The sequence below is a fragment of the Rissa tridactyla genome, chromosome 8, assembly GCF_028500815.1.
Source record: "Rissa tridactyla isolate bRisTri1 chromosome 8, bRisTri1.patW.cur.20221130, whole genome shotgun sequence".
In the NCBI taxonomy this organism is placed as follows: domain Eukaryota; kingdom Metazoa; phylum Chordata; class Aves; order Charadriiformes; family Laridae; genus Rissa; species Rissa tridactyla.
This window is the reverse complement of record NC_071473.1, coordinates 2,593,356-2,608,497: the sequence shown is the minus strand read 5'-3', so window position 1 is coordinate 2,608,497 and position 15,142 is coordinate 2,593,356. Positions and strand designations below refer to the sequence as shown.

Sequence of the window (15,142 nt, the reverse complement as noted above, 5' to 3'; positions counted from 1 at the left end):
AGGAGTGCCGAAAAGGTACCAGGCCTCTCTGTTTCAGTTAACCACAAGAATAACCTGCCGAATTTAACGCTTTTCCATGGACCTCTGCTGCTCTCTAATGGTGCCTTGAAGGATTCTCAGCACAAGGTTTACGTGCTCTTCCTGTAGTCAAGTTTTGTTAAGATTTTTAATTAGAAAAAAAAAATAAAACATCATGAGGTTCTTAAGAGAGGTTACGCGAACAGATAACCCAGAACTCAAGTTGCTATTGCTGCAGCCACAGCCGCAACGTTTTGCATGCGTTGGAAATGATGGTAAAGGACAGCTAACAGCTAGAAACCGAGGTTTGGAGCGTATTTTAGATGCAGCAATTGCAGAACTCTGGAGAGTTGCAAACTTCTGAGAAATCCCAATTTTCAGAGCTTTGCATAACTTTATTATAGAGAGTTATTATTCAGGAGTACCAGTATTTCAAAGAAGATAAAGAATTAGCACTGAATTAACGGTATGCACTCAATGGCGAGTAATGTTTGCACATACTGCTCACTGGATCAGGGCTGGAGCGTGTTGGCCCACAACATGGCAGACAGGCCCCTGAGACAGGGCCTGCTCCTACGGCCCCGAACCAGCCTTTTTTTCATGGGACAGCACAAGTGTGGCACAACATCACCCAGCAGGTGGGAGCGGCTGCATCCCATGTCGAAACGGAGTGAAAAAGAGAAAAAAAAAATATCAAAATTCGCAAGCTCCCTCCAGCCCGCAGGTTCCCCGCGTCCCCTCACGGGCCTGAGGAGGGGCACAGGCCGCTCCCTCACGGCCACGGGCGGGCTCCTGCCGTGTGACATTCCACACACACACACACACGAGGGGAACCGGTGTAAAATGGGCAGAAAGCGATCGCGGAGGCTGGGCCGGGGGAAGGGCCCACCGCCGGGGCCGGCGATGTCCCTGAGGAGAGCGCGAGTGGGGGCTGGAGATGGCGGAGAGCGGCGGCGGGGGGGGCTGGAGATGGCGGCGGGCGGGCTATGGCGGGTAATGGCGGCGCGGCGCTGAGGGGAGGGCAGGGTGGCGGCCCGGCCTGCGCCATCTCCCCGCGCCTCCGGCCGGCGGAGGGAGGGGAAAGGAGCCGCTTCCGCCGCGGCGGGGCGGGCCCGGGCGGAGAGCGGCGGGGCCCGGCACGGGTAGGGGCGGCCGGGGCCTCTCCTCAGCCTCGGCCCGGCCTGGGGGTGGGCGCCTCCCGCGGGAAGGGGCCGCGGTCTGCGGGGGTGACAGCGGGGCTCGGGTCCCTCCCTCGGTTGCCAGCCACCGTGAGGGCACGGCACGGCGGGCCGGGCCCCGGGGCGGCCTGCTCCGTGGATGCCATCGCTGTGGAACTGTGATTAGCCCGGAACCCGACACACATGACAGCTCGTCCTTGCGGGGGGAGCGTGGGCCGTGGCTGCCCGGCGGTTAAATGTCCCTTCCAGCGGTTAAATGTCCCCTCGCAGTCAGGGATGTGGGATGTTGACCACTTGTTCGTGTCACAGGCACACACCTCCGCATGCTTTTGTGCTCTGAAATCAACTTAACCTGGGTCTTTCAAATGAAGGGAAGGATTCGGGATTTATATAGCCCGTGGGCTGTGTTTTTAATCTAATGTTATTTTATTGTTACTGTTGTTTTATTGTTCTTTTTCCGCAGCGATGGAAGCGAGTCCCATCGTGACGTCCAGGCAGCGGGAGGAGGTGGTACATGGGGTCCCGACGGAGGTGGTCTGCACGGCGTTCTCCAACTCCGTCCTCGTGGTAGTCACGCAGTACGGCAAGATGGGGACCATCGTCTACGTGGACCCCAACACCATCGGGGACAATGTGGGCCGGCCCTCGCTCACCACAAAAGTCCTACTGGGCAAGGATGAGGTGAGAGCGGATGCACAGTGCACAGGCAGCAAGGATAAATAGGATAAACGGATATTAGGAAAAATTTCTACACCAAAAGGGTTGTCAAGCATTGGTACAGGCTGCCCAGGGAAGTGGTAGAATTGTCTGGAGATATTTAAAAGACATGGTGCTTAGCGATGTGGTTTTAGTGATGGTTTTTGTCAGTGTTAGGTTGATGGTTGGGCTCAATGATCTGAAAGGTCCCTTCCAACCTAGATAATTCTGTGATTCTATGATTCTATGATAAGGGGAAAATGTAGTAGGTGGGGCTGTGCAAGTTGCCAGGGAGTTGATGAATCACAGCAGCTAAGTGGTGTTTGCACAGCGGTAAGATTAATTTAAAAATCTCTTCTGAGGGAAGAGGGGTTCATCGGAAAAGTATGCATGCTCATCTGCTCTTTGACATAAGAAAAGTTCAACTAATTGTCAATGGTTTGGGGATCTGTTATTGTGTGTCCTACAGGATATGGATTGCTTTGCCGTCTTTATGGAAGGTTTGATGAAGCTCCTGTTGATTTAAGATTTGAGAGATCAAATGTGCAGCCTTTGATAACCTTTTTTGGGTTTCTGTTTCAGCGAGTTTGTTTTCCTTTTGAAGTCCCTTTTCTCACCCCCACCCCATCCCAATCTCTGCCAGCCCCATAATGGACTTTAGTTACCCTCTCCCAAGTGTGCCTGCCAGCACCTACCCTTGATAAAGTTTAATTTGTTTTGCTTCAACAAAATGAGTTTTTATCGACCATTTCACAAAGCTGGAGAGAAAGCAGAATAAAAAGTGTTTCTCAAAGCGTCAACTAGTCAAGCATTAAAACAGAAAGTTACAGAGCTACAAGATTACAGGGCTTTCCATCAGGGTTGGAGCTATCAAAAATTATTTGCTAACCTTAACTAGAAAAACTCTAGCAACACAAGTTCCCAATTCTGTCTGCGGCTTCCCCTTACGGAGTTCCCGTTCTCCAGCAATAGCCTTCCTTCTCTGGATGCGAGATGCTTTGCTTTCCCTGGCACGTCTGCTAATTCTGACCACCTCCACCCCCACACTGGTTTTGTGTTTTAATTGGAAATGGGAAGTGCGTTTGTCTGCTTTGTTACATAGTATTTTAAAATAATTTTATCAACGTAATCAATCTAAACTTTAAGAAAAGGCTTTCACTAGTTTGCTGCCCTCCCGCTTGTCGCCATTAACATCCCCTTTTGGTGCACACTTCCAGACCACACTGGTAGCTAAAATCAAGCAAACTTGTCCTTCTGATAAATACATAATTGTCGGTGTAAATAAAACCTAGGCAACCTGGGTGTTCGTGTTAAAGAAACCTCATTAAGAAGATTATATCCTTTTCCTTCCTTCATCATCGCTGCTTATTTCTGGTTTTCATTATTCTGTTAAAACCAACATGTCTTTTACACACAGCCTGCAAAGACTGTGTATCAAACACCATTTTGGGGTCTCTAGGAATTGCAACAATAGCAGGTTTTTTTCCAGAGCTTGTCAGCAGGACGTACCCACTTCAACAACAGGTTTTTAAAAGACAAGTGTACTTGAAGACTTCTTCAGAAAGAAGATGGAAATAGAGGCATTTTGATCCATGGCTTTTCATATAATTAGATAATTGGTGACGTAGTTTGGGTGGGAGGATTAAGAGAAGGAAAGATTCTCCATAGTAACTTTCCAAGTTTTTCAAACTGGTGCAAAACTCGATCCAAGTGCAGCTCCAGTTAAGTCGTTTCAGGGTGGTTTGGGTGGCTGTCGCTCACAGGTCTAAACTCTTCCCTTTTCAGCTGGTTGAGAAAATGCTTTCTAAAGTTCCCCGTGCCATGGCTTGGCTTTGCTGACTGTGTGTCTCTTCCCAGTCGTGTTAGAACTGCTCCGCAAGCTGCACACTCGGTCCGAGTCCAGTATTGAGAGGTTCTCGATGCGCTCCATGTTGTCGCAGGGCTCTTCTCCTAACTCGCGTGGGAGAGCTCTGCCAGCTGTGAGAGCCTACGTCTGTATACCTTTGCTTTTCAGCCTCTCGTCCACGTTTGTGCCAAAAACCTGGTGGCGTTTGTGTCTCAGGAAGCTGGGAACAAGCCTGTTCTTCTCGCCATGGCTTTAAAGGACAAGACCGTGGAAGGAATACAAGCTCTACGGGAAGTGATCCGAAGTTGCCAAGTGTGGTGAAGTTGTGCCATCTGGATTCAAGGAAATGATCTTGAGTCCATGACTCATCACCACTTATTTAAAAGGACAAGAAATGAAAATGATGGAATGTCTTTGTGCTGGTTTTGGACGTACTGAGGAATTTCATGAATTTTTCTCTACTGTGTAGAATGCGTTTGGGTTTTGTTACTGTGACAGGTTTGCAGTCCATACAGTCAGTGAGGAGACGAGAACAATTGTCTCAACGTACAAGAGAAGTATTATTTTTATCACATTGGGTGGGATGTGTGTTTGGGAAACGGCACGGCTCTGCGCGTGTGTCCTCGGGAGCGACAGATGCCAAGCTCTGTAGCTACTCTGTACCGCAAAGGGGGAACACCCAGTGCAGGGTGAATAAAAGAAACATTGACAAATCTAATTTTACCTGTTTTCTTTTTTGCTCTGTGAAAATCACTTCAATTGAAATACAAGCCTCAGTGACAAATCAACAGCAATTGCATAATAGGAAAGATTTTCTTGCCTGTTTTTAAGGAAATGAGTCCTATATGACTGCTTTTGTCCTTATGTCAGTCCCCTTCCTGATGTAGTCTGGATCCATTTTCCGCTTTCACTCCGATTTTAAAGGCAGGCAGATAATTATGCTCTGCAAGTTTCATGAAAGCTGACGTCAGGGTGGAAGACAGGAACCCAAATTAGCGGTGAGAAAAAGACACAATAACAGCTGCTTATGGATTACATGGTACGAGCACATAAAAGAGACAGCACATACATAGCTTGGGCCACCTACAGAGCTGTCCCTCTCCTCGGGCACCTGTCACAGGAGACGCGGGGACAGAAGGGTCTGGGAGGGTGACACAGGGGTGTTTCTCCCGAATCCATCGAAAAAAAGCATTAGATGAAGTCGCATGAGTCAATGCAATGCTTAATAGCCAAACTTTTGCCGTTTGCTTGGAATGCGCGTTTGTTTTTTACCTCTTTGTGTAACAAATAACACCAAGTAGTAAATTTTTAAGTGAGCTGTTACACAGTTTTGTCACTTATGAACTTGGGCGAGCAGACAGAGGCCAGCTCTTGCGTTTCGATTCTGGGCAGGGAAGACCTGTGCTGCGTCCAGACCTGTTGGTAGCAGCAGAATCACCACAGAGCCAGTGCCTGCCCCACGTAGATCCAGTTGCTAGGTCATTTCTGTTGCTAAAAAAATCCCCTAAAACTAGAAAAGCAGAAAATGCATTTCGAAAGGACTCTTTTCTGTGAAGTAAGGGTTATTTACAGTATTTAAGGGATTATGAGAAATGAAACTTTTTTTTTTTTTTAAAGTACATTCAAACGCTGCAGGCTTGCAGCTGCCCTTGACAAGAAATTTCATCTAAAAATAATTTCCAAACTGTGCTTCCAAGAATCAAAGATTTGCATCTGTCAGAACTCCAAATTTTCCCTCCTCTACACTTTTATGGGTTTTTTTCTGTCTAGGAGGCATGTGGAATTTGTTAACGCTGATCCTGGTTTGCTAGTAGGGATTCTTTCCAGACAAAATTCAATGTATTTCCCAAATCTCGGTGCTCTTATGGTGTCTGTAGTGCCAACAACTTGTGGAAACCAGGCATTAATTAGCAGGTTAAATGTAAATCACGTCTTCCACCACGGTGATACGGTGCCACACCACTGCTATGGCCTGAAGACCTGAGTGTTACTACCAAAAAGCCGACCACAACTTAAGCACCTTAATTTCCAGGCTCTGTGTGCCACCAGCTCTGCGCAGGGCGGCGGGTAGAGAAAGGATGTGGCGATCTCTCCTGTTTGATGCTCGGATCCCGGACAGACTTATCTTGTTGCCTTTCCACAGGCGATAAATTAAACCACGAGCAATTAGTCCTTCGACTTTGCTCCTCTCTGCTCTGCCATAAACCAGGGGAAAACCCTGCCCCAAAAAACATTCACCGGCAACATCAGCTTTTACTCATCACTGTCATCCGGCTCAGGATTAATTCCCAATTGCAAGAAAAGCCGAATTTGCCACACAGGTTGTGTGCCGGGCTGGGGACAGTGGCGTGGGGCTGCACGGTGGCTTTCCATCCGTGTTTGCTTTGCGGGCGTGGGTGCGGAGCGCGGCGGACTGGAAAGGTAAGTCGGGCAGCTTTTCCACAGGAGGCAAAGCCCGACCTGCTGCTCCAGCGCCGGGGGTGCAGCCAGGCTGGCAGCGGGCGGGCAGGCTGCCCGGAGGAGGAGTCTCCCATGGGTGCAGGTGGAGGAGGGCACAGGGGATGCCGAGCAGCCAGACCCACTCCCGGAGGAGCCCTGCAGGGTGAGTGGGGCCTTGGAGGGGGGTGCAGCGGCTGGGGGCACCCATCCATGGAGCCAAGGTTGCCCCAGCCGTCGGCCATGAGCACCTATGAGCCGCTGGGAGGGCAGAGCCTGCTGCAGGAGCCCTGTGCGTGTGTCGCCCACTCCTCGGACAAGCTTTAGGGAGGGTTTGGTGCTGCCCTGCCTTAATTTATAGCTGCGTGCTATAGGTCCTTCCTCCTGGGTGCTGCGGGGGTAGCACAGAGAGGGTGATCAGGTAAATAACCCCCGTGGCCCGGCTTTATCCCACAGCAATCAGGAGGAAAGGCACGTCTCCTGCGCTGCTGGGCTGAGCCTGGACGCTCCATCCCTGGGGTGGGGGACAGGGATTCCTCCCCGTTTACCGAAGAGGCAGTGGTGGGGGGCTGTGGGGGCTCGCCTTTCCCTTCCCACCACTCCAGCCCCACGGGGGCTGCCACCAAAGTGGGGATTTATCCCGGGAGCTTGGGGACACAGGGAGGGATGTGAGCTGGGAGTCCGGGCTGTGGCAGCCTGGGAGGGGAATCCCTGGCGAGGTGAAAAGCCCCATTTGCCGGTGGCCTGAACACAGGTGTCACCGCTCAGTTTATTTTCTGCTCTTTGCTCGCTTACCACCTCTAATATCCCGGGGAGTGAGTGTAACAGGCACACACCTGTGTGTGGCAGGTAGCTGCAAGGTGCCTGAAAACAGCCAGACTGGATGTGGCACCAGCACAGTCCCGTCCAGGAGCTCTTTTACAGCCGGTATTATTCTCTCTGTCTTCTCACCGCCTTTGTTTTGGAAGCAAATGGCTCTCTAGCTGCATTGAATTGCCCAGCTACCTTGCACAGCCGGGATCTAATTACCTCTGGAGCTGGGAGCCCTGTCACCGAGTGGCACCGAGGCTTTTGTTTTTAATGACTTGCTCCGCCGCGTTCCGAGTGTGACAATGTAGGGGAGCCTGCCAGGACCCGCCGCTGGTGCCACCGCACTGGTACCATGATGGCTGCAGCCAGGCTGGGAAAGCTAATAGGAGTTGGGATGTCTTGGGCCAAGCATCCGTGGCACGGCGCCGGGTCGAAAACTGAATAAATGGGTTTGGCGATGAGCACAGCTCTCCACCATGTCATAGGAAGCGAGCTGGATCACCTCCTTCCCCATCATGATGCTGTGGCAGAAGGAAAGCGTGGCTCAATCTGGCTGTACGACCCCAACCCACGGCAGGGTTGCCCCTGGAAAGAGCGAGGAGCTGCGGGGAATGGGGCACAGCCGGGCTCTCGCCTCCCTCCCAGCGCCCTGGGCTATCTCTGGCCTCCTGTTAATGTTTACAAGGCAGGTCCAGCGTCCTCACTGTCTGTCCAAAGACCAGATCCCTTCCCGGCTCTCCCCGGGATCCTGTTTCCTGCTGGCCGGGGCAGGGTGGGCGGAGGGTGGCAGGGAGGAAAAACCGGGCTCCCCGCTGCCTCCGTAACACTATCGGCCCCGCCAGCCATCTCCGGCGCCGCTTCCCCGCGCCGGGCGCAGGTACGCTGGGGTGAGCTCCTGGGACCTCGCCAGCATCTCCGCTTACAGGCAGCTCCTGCCAGGCGGAGCAGGGGGAAAAAAGGTATTTTTAGGGCTGTTGATCTGACACCGGCTGAGTTTCCTCTCCTGCGAGGTTGGGGTTCGGGGAGAGGGCAGGAGAGGAAGCCGCAGGGCAAACTTCTGCTTTGTTTTCTGTGTTTAATTGGACCGAGGTCGCTCCCTACCACTCCTATCTATGGCAGATATTTTCTTGCTTCTCACCAGTTCACGCTTACAGTTCTACCCCCAGGCGGTACTTACCCAGCAGCTAAAATCTTTGTTTGTTTACAATGCGCGGAGAAGCATCTATATTGTTAGAGCTCTGCTCACAGGTGGTTGTTGGGTTGTTGGGTTTTTTTTTAAGTGCTATTGTTATACTTGGGGGGAAAAGCAGCTTTCCATAGATTAGCAGAAAGAGAGGCCGAACATGGCAGTTTATGCGTCTGTTGGCCTTGAGATATGAAGCTGCTCTATAAATAAAAGCGTATTATTAGGTTGGTCCTTGCTGTCTGGAGATGCAGGGTACACGGTGCTCGTACTCCCCGGCCACCCTCTGTGCTGGGGACGCTCGGTGCCTTGGGGTGACCAGCTTGGAGGAAGATGGACCTGTGGGGAGATGGCAGAGAGCTTCAGTGTCCCCAGAGGGCTCTGCCTGCAGCATAGCAGGATTGCTCCCTTGGGTTTAATTCGGGGAACTGCTGGTTACCCTTTGGGTCTCGGGATTGGCATTGTTGGCACATGGAGACCCTCATGATGCTGAAATGGCCGAGGCTGGCCACACGCCCTAGGTGATGCCAAACCTTCTTGGGGACCCCCAGGGTTTGCCCCCAGCAGACCATGCACAAGGAAAGGAGGCAAATTTGGCGGGGCGGGGGGGGGGGAACTGCAGGGATCCCAGTGTTATCTGGGCTCACAAGGAGGACATGGATGTCCTGATGGCTGTTGGTAAGAGGCTCGTTATTATCATCAGTGAGGGATGAGTTTAACCCTAAAGTCTCTGGTTCCTGATGGAAAAGGGTCCTGAGCCACAAGGGTGAGCTCACAGGGGCACAAACGCAGGCAGGTCTTTCCCTTCCAAGCGGGATAGTGACCCCTGAGGAAACAAGAAGGAGCAAGGCTGGGAAGGAAGAGTGTGTATTTTGGGGGACATAAGGACACATGCACTTCCTTGGAGGAAAAAGAGTCTGCTTTGGAAGGACGTTAGCATTTTCCGACTGGGAGAAGCAGACCCGACCATGGTGAATGGGCTGGTTTGGGTAAGGGACACCCTGAAAAAACCCTGGGGAGGAGATAAACCTCACAGGAGGTTTGTCCACACTGTGTGGGCTGGGAAATCTTCTGGGACCTTCCCCTTCGCCAGCTCACCTGGGTCATGCCTTCCCGCACCACTCCCCTTGCCTCTCCCTCCCTGCAGATGAGTAATGCCACACGTGCCTTGCCCTCTCCCATGGCACCCGGCACCCCAGGGCCCAGCACAGTGGCCAGGTTGGCCTCCGCCCCACCATCCCCGGCCCTCGTCCTGCTCACGGCCACCCACAACGACTCTGAGGATGGCCAGCAGCTTTTCCTGACCACGACAGCGGCGCAGGTCATCTCCGGCATCTTCGTGTGGTCGGCACTCATCGTCACCTTCCACCAGGTACAGGATGGAGCAGAGACGGGGCTCGGTGCTGGGATTGATGCAAGGGCAAACCTATTGATTGCCCCCGAGTTCATTGCAAATCACTCATCTCCGGATAAATATTTCCTCCTGTTGCTGCCTGGAGGGGATATCTCCACTGTCGGGAGCCTGGTGCTGGCAGCTGGGGAGGGTGGACTTTGCCCACATGATCCCCGGGTGGCTGCCGGAGCCAGGAGAGGCTGCAGGGCATTGGCACTGCCCAGAGGCAACACCCCGCGGGGCTTCTCGTCTGGGTCTGTGCCCTGGGGGGGTGCACTGAGGCTGCCTCGAAAGGTACTGCCAGTGGGCATGGGTTTGGGTGCTGTGTGGATCCGTGCTGCTGAAGGTAGCCCCGGGGCAAGCTGGGACGGGGCTGGCATGGAGGAGGGCATGCTGCTTGCACAGCGCCGGGGAAGGGGCCTGATTTCCATGGGTTTTTGTGGAAGGGATTGCCCTGGGGAATGGGATGAGCCTGTCTTGCATGTCTGTTCACCGCGATGGGTCTGTGGTGGAAAGCCAGGAAAGCCAGCAGTGCTCTCGCCCCGGCGAGGAGGGTCAAAATGGGATGAGCCTCCTGCAGCCCCCCAGGCTGGGGGGGGCACCTCTGGTTGCCCTCCTGACTGGTGGTAGCCACAGCTCTGCACACTGGGCACTTTGCAGATCTACACGCACCTGAGGAATTACACCATCCCCAAGGAGCAGCGCTACATCATCCGCATTCTCTTCATCGTGCCCGTCTATGCCTTCGACTCCTGGCTCAGCCTCCTCCTCCTCGGCAGCCACCAGTACTACGTCTACTTCGACTCAGTGCGCGACTGCTATGAAGGTGAGCGTGGCCTCTCCTTGGCAGGGAGGCTGACGGCAAAGCAGGGCTCTCATCTCGCTGACCTGTGTCTCTGGAGTGTCTTGGATTGCACAAAGTGGCAGATCTCCATCTCTTTTACTTCCCACTCCCCCTTCCTCCGTGCAGAGGTTTTCCCTTTCCCTCTCCGTCGGCAGCAGGGAGGGGATGCCCCACGGGCAGACACGAGCTGGTGCCTTTCCACCACCTGCCTGCAGAGTGCTGGAAACCAGGAGCCCAGGGGGACCCCAGCCTCATGCTCTTGGGGAAAGAGGTTTTCTGGCTGCCTTTGGGGTAGCAATGCATCTTCTCTAAAGCGGAAGGTAGACATATCTAAGAAACTGAGGAGTTGGGATGTTTCGAAGTGTAGGGGAAGCTCATCAGGATTGAGTTTGAGGTTGCTCTTCCATCTTGTTGCTCTCCCCCTGGGGAACAGAGGGGTGCAAGCGTATGTATTACTTTGGGTTTGGACTATGCGGAAAATAAGTGATGGGGACGTCCAAGAAAACCATTCAGGATCTGCTCCTCGCTGGCCACCCACCACTTATGCTGCCCCTTAGCAATTTTGAGGTCCTTCCATTCAGATGGTCCCTGGCCACTGCACTCCTGCCTGGGCTTGTCTCCACGGGCACTGCTGGGCCATCTGACTGCTGCCACGGGCACGCAGGGGCTGTGTGTGCCCAGAGGAGCTGCCACGTCTGCAACGAGCCCTGCGCGCATGGCGTGGTGCATCTGACTCCGCTTGGAAGTCAGATGGATTTGACCTGCTGCTCCTCCCGCTGGGCTCCCACCCACCTGTGTCCCAAATCCCAGTGCGGTGCCAGGGTGGATAAAACACCTGAGCAGGAAGGAATGTGAAATGTAACAACCCTCCCCGGACCTCCATCAGCCCTGCTGATCGTGTCTGCCCTTGCTTTGCCAGCTTTCGTGATTTACAGCTTCCTGAGCCTGTGCTTCGAGTACCTGGGAGGGGAGAGCACCATCATGGCAGAGATCCGAGGGAAGCCCATCGCGTAAGTCCCAGCATGCCATGAGTTCCTCGACCCTCCACCTGCTTTCCCCATCCGGCAGCCCCAACGGCATCTCCTCGGCTTCTGCTTCCAGGTCCAGCTGCTTTTATGGCACCTGCTGCCTCCAGGGCATGTCCTACTCCATTGGGTTCCTGCGCTTCTGCAAGCAGGTGGGTACCTGACGGGGAGCATCAGCTCCATCCTCCTCCGATGAGGGGTCTCAGGGCAGCAGGTCCCTTCCCCACTGCCCTGCCGAGAGGCCTCTGCTTCCCCACACTCCCAAGATGCTCTTTTTGGTTTATTTTCGCTCCGAGGGAGGCAGCCCCCCCAGCTCGCCGGCACCTGGCCAGCAGCAGGGCGCCGAGCTCGCTGTCCTTGCCTCTGACTCACTGCTGAGTCAGGGTCTCCTCCCACTGCGGAGCTGAGATTGCCATCTCCGACCAGTCCCAGGTTGGCCTGGACGGCTCTCTGACTCTCCAGGGCTGCGCTGCGGGCTGAATCCTGGCACCGGTCTGTCCCCAAGCCACCCAGTCCCCCCCCTCGGCGTGGCTAGGCTGCCTTTCAGGAGCTGGCTTTTAGGAGCCCTGCTGCATCCCGTCTGCAGACCTTGAGCTGGCTCATGTTTCACCCCGCAACGTTGGTCCCTCCTGTGATGGAGAACTGCTCTCTCTGTGTCTCTGGCCCTGGAGCAGAGGGGCTGGCTCGCGTGGAGGGGCTGGGGGGCGGCAGGAGCCACAGGGAGGGCGGTGGGACGTCCCTGCTGCCTGGCGTGCACCGTGTCTCTCCCCTGTGCAGGCCACGCTGCAGTTCTGCATCGTGAAACCCCTCATGGCAATCGTCACCATCATCCTGCAGGCGTTCGGGAAGTACCACGACGGGGACTTCAAGTGAGGATGCTGGGTGGGGCCGGGGAGGGTGAAGGGGACAGGATCGGTCCCTGCTCCATCACAAGGGACAGGGTGTCCTGCCAGCCCCCCTGGGGAGCTGCTCCACGGGTAGTGAGAGCACAGGGAGCCCAAAGCGCCCAGGAACGGAGACTTACTGCTCCCAAATAAAAAAGGAACAAAAGTCCTGTGAGCCGTAATAAAAAGAAGTCCCACCAACAGAGGAAAAGCTGAGTGTGGCCCCCCCGCTCCCCTCTTTTTCCCTGCTTCTCCCTTCCCTCCTGGGCTGTGCGCTCCCCCATGGCAAAGCCAGACACTTCTCCCCCCCATTTCTTCCTCCCTTGCCTGTGGTTGCCCTCACTTCGCTTCCCGCAGCCCAGGGCAGCAGCTCGCTCTCTCTTTCCCCCTACAGCGTCCACAGCGGGTACCTCTACATCACCATCATCTACAACTTCTCCGTCAGCCTGGCACTTTATGCCCTTTTCCTATTCTACTTCGCCACCATGGACCTGCTGCGCCCGTTTGAGCCAGTCCTCAAGTTCATCACCATCAAGGCAGTCATTTTCCTCTCCTTCTGGCAAGGTGGGTCCCACCAAGGACGCTCAGCACTTCCCCTTCCATAGCCCCACCTGCCCCGGGGATGCAGGACGTGAGCTGATCCCTCTCCCTTCCCCTGCAGGGACGCTGCTTGCCATCCTGGAGAAATGTGGGGTGATCCCTGAAGTTCAGATCATCGATGGGAAGGAGGTGGGAGCTGGGACGGTGGCTGCTGGCTACCAGAACTTCATCATCTGCATTGAGATGTTCTTTGCTTCCATTGCCCTGCGCTATGCGTTCACCTGCCAGGTGTACAGGGAAAAGAAAGAAAACTCAACAGGTAACTCTTTCTCTCTTCTTCCTTCATCGGTGAATAAGGAAAGAGGAGACATCCGTCTTAGAGCATTACCAATGGGATGCTAAAAGCCACCAGAGGAGTTTCCTTCTCCTGTGCTCCATGAGCTCCTTCTCCCTCTTTCCTCATGATGCCCACGAGCCACAGGGAGTGGACAGGAAAAGAGACCTTGGTGTGGATGGGGAGAATTAGGGGACTATGGTGTTACAGCACATGCTGCTGGAGAGGTTCCAACCTCTTTGAAACATGGAGCTGGGGTTGCCTTTCTTCTCCTTGGCGCTTGCCACCGTGAGCTGACGTGGCCCACGATGAGGCCCTGATCTTGAATTTCTATGGAAAAGTGTCGCTCCACTCTTGGAGTACTTGGGCTCATTGACTGTCTGATGTCCCATCACCCTCCCTGTTTTTCAGCAAACCTTGCCCCGATGCAGAGCATCTCCAGCGGGCTGAAGGAGACCATAAGCCCCCAGGACATCGTGCAGGATGCGATCCACAACTTCTCGCCCGCGTACCAGCAGTACACCCAGCAGTCGATGCAGGAGGCAGAGCGCAAAGCGCCAGGGGAGAACGGGCACGTGGCCTCCAAGGTGGAGGGACCGAGCGGCAGAAAGAGCAAAAACATTGAGAAGAGAGTGCTGATCCTGTCGGACGAGGAGCTGTAGGAGACGTTGGAGGGGACGGTGACACTGGAGAGGTTTAAACCCATGCGAATGGGAACTGTCTCAATGCTGAGGCAACCTGGTCTCATCGGAGTACCGAGAAGCCAGAAACTCTACCCAAAAAGCAAGTTTCTCAAAGGGAAGATGCAATAACCCAGGGAAAGGTTAAAGCAAATAGTGCCAGCTTCTGCTGTCCCATCTCTACTGGTGTTAGGGACTGGGCTGACTTTGCTCCTGTGTTGCTGTCTGGGCTTCGCTGCCCCACTCATGGGGTCTCCACGCCAGCCCGGTGCCCGTCCCCTTTCTGGAGGTGCCAGGCAGGGAGGGGAGCCCGGCCGCAGGATGGGCCAGCCGCCCTCGCCCTCCTCTTTCCTCCAAGCAGCGCTGAGGCCTGAGAGAAATGCTTTTCTCAGCACAGTTCTGCTCTACTTTCTCCCAATTTGAGTAAAAAATGATCTCAAAGGGCCCCGTGGAGAAAACCAGCCCAGGAAGGTGACTTCACTTCACCTCAAAACCCGGTAACGGTTGAAAGATGTCATTCCTTATTTTTACATCTTCTCCCCGCTCCTTCTCTCAGAGAAGCCTACGGAGTTGTGCAGAAGACCTTTGCTAGGGAGGAAGAGTAAGTCATCCTCTTCTCCCTCCAGATGGGGATGCAGCTGCCCGAGGAAGTCCCCTGGGAGCAGCAGTGAGGTCCCACTCGGGGCCAACGCGGGGGCTCGCAGCTGCATCTCGGAGAGCTGCCGGTGACAGAAGCGCTTGTTTATGTCTAAACCGACTTATCTCCAAAGGGATCAGAAGTTAAAAGGGATTCCAGCTTCCTTATCAGGGTCCTCATTAGGGAACCAGACCGTGACTGGTGGTGGTAGGAATGCGCTCATTGGGAACCGTCTGTTCCTCCTAACCCCTCGCTCTTTACCGGCCCTGGGCTTTGCCCAACCTGTGGGAAGGCGGGTGGGACTGAGCCCCCCCCGGGTGACGTTGGTGGGGATGAAGTGGTGCTGGGGGCTCAGGGCAGGACCGCTGCGGGGGAAGATACCGCACGGAGGGATTTTCCCCATATCAGTGATGGAAAGCATGCATCCTTCTGTTAAACTTCCCCTATTTTTTTTTTTTCCCCCCAATTCTTCGTGGTTTGTTTTTTGTTTTTTTTCCCCCTGCTCTTAAGCTGCAAAATGTAAATCACGACATGAAATTATTTTATTTATGAATTTTTTTTTTTTCTAATAAACGGAAATTTCTACCAGGGAGTGAGGAAGTGTTTTCACTTAGCTCAGCAAGCAAAGCCCCCGATCC

The 15,142-nt window shown here is 54.1% G+C and overlaps 2 protein-coding genes across 6 annotated transcripts; both read left to right on the top strand.

Moving 5' to 3' along the window:
• Positions 1-1,100: 1,100 nt before the first annotated feature.
• PSMG3 (proteasome assembly chaperone 3) lies at positions 1,101-4,456 on the top strand. Its single transcript, XM_054213074.1, has 3 exons — positions 1,101-1,160; positions 1,660-1,877; positions 3,907-4,456. Exons 2-3 carry the CDS (start codon positions 1,662-1,664, stop codon positions 4,057-4,059), a joined length of 369 nt encoding a protein of 122 aa, XP_054069049.1. The 5' UTR covers positions 1,101-1,160; positions 1,660-1,661; the 3' UTR covers positions 4,060-4,456.
• A 1,513-nt stretch (positions 4,457-5,969) lies between these two features.
• On the top strand, positions 5,970-15,089 carry TMEM184A (transmembrane protein 184A). 5 transcript variants are annotated; one of them, XM_054213068.1, is made up of 10 exons: positions 5,970-6,059; positions 6,184-6,340; positions 9,315-9,539; positions 10,221-10,386; positions 11,324-11,414; positions 11,506-11,581; positions 12,207-12,298; positions 12,708-12,877; positions 12,975-13,172; positions 13,599-15,089. In XM_054213068.1, exons 3-10 carry the CDS (start codon positions 9,315-9,317, stop codon positions 13,847-13,849), a joined length of 1,269 nt encoding a protein of 422 aa, XP_054069043.1. In that variant the 5' UTR covers positions 5,970-6,059; positions 6,184-6,340; the 3' UTR covers positions 13,850-15,089. The 5 variants fall into 5 exon arrangements, with proteins under 5 accessions (XP_054069043.1, XP_054069042.1, XP_054069044.1 ...); XM_054213067.1 differs by lacking the exons at positions 5,970-6,059; positions 6,184-6,340 and adding an exon at positions 7,720-7,943; XM_054213069.1 differs by lacking the exons at positions 5,970-6,059; positions 6,184-6,340 and adding an exon at positions 7,740-7,861.
• The last annotated feature ends 53 nt before the right edge of the window (positions 15,090-15,142 follow it).

Excerpts from the sequence above, each read along its gene's own strand:
- PSMG3 (XM_054213074.1), top strand. The coding sequence starts at position 1,662 with ATGGAAGCGAGTCCCATCGTGACGTCCAGGCAGCGGGAGGAGGTGGTA. Across the intron at positions 1,878-3,906 it reads TCCTACTGGGCAAGGATGAG|CCTCTCGTCCACGTTTGTGC; the intron begins GTGAGAGCGGAT and ends TTTGCTTTTCAG.
- TMEM184A (XM_054213065.1), top strand. The coding sequence starts at position 9,273 with ATGCCTTCCCGCACCACTCCCCTTGCCTCTCCCTCCCTGCAGATGAGT. Across the intron at positions 9,540-10,220 it reads TCATCGTCACCTTCCACCAG|ATCTACACGCACCTGAGGAA; the intron begins GTACAGGATGGA and ends GGCACTTTGCAG. Across the intron at positions 13,173-13,598 it reads AAAGAAAGAAAACTCAACAG|CAAACCTTGCCCCGATGCAG; the intron begins GTAACTCTTTCT and ends CCTGTTTTTCAG.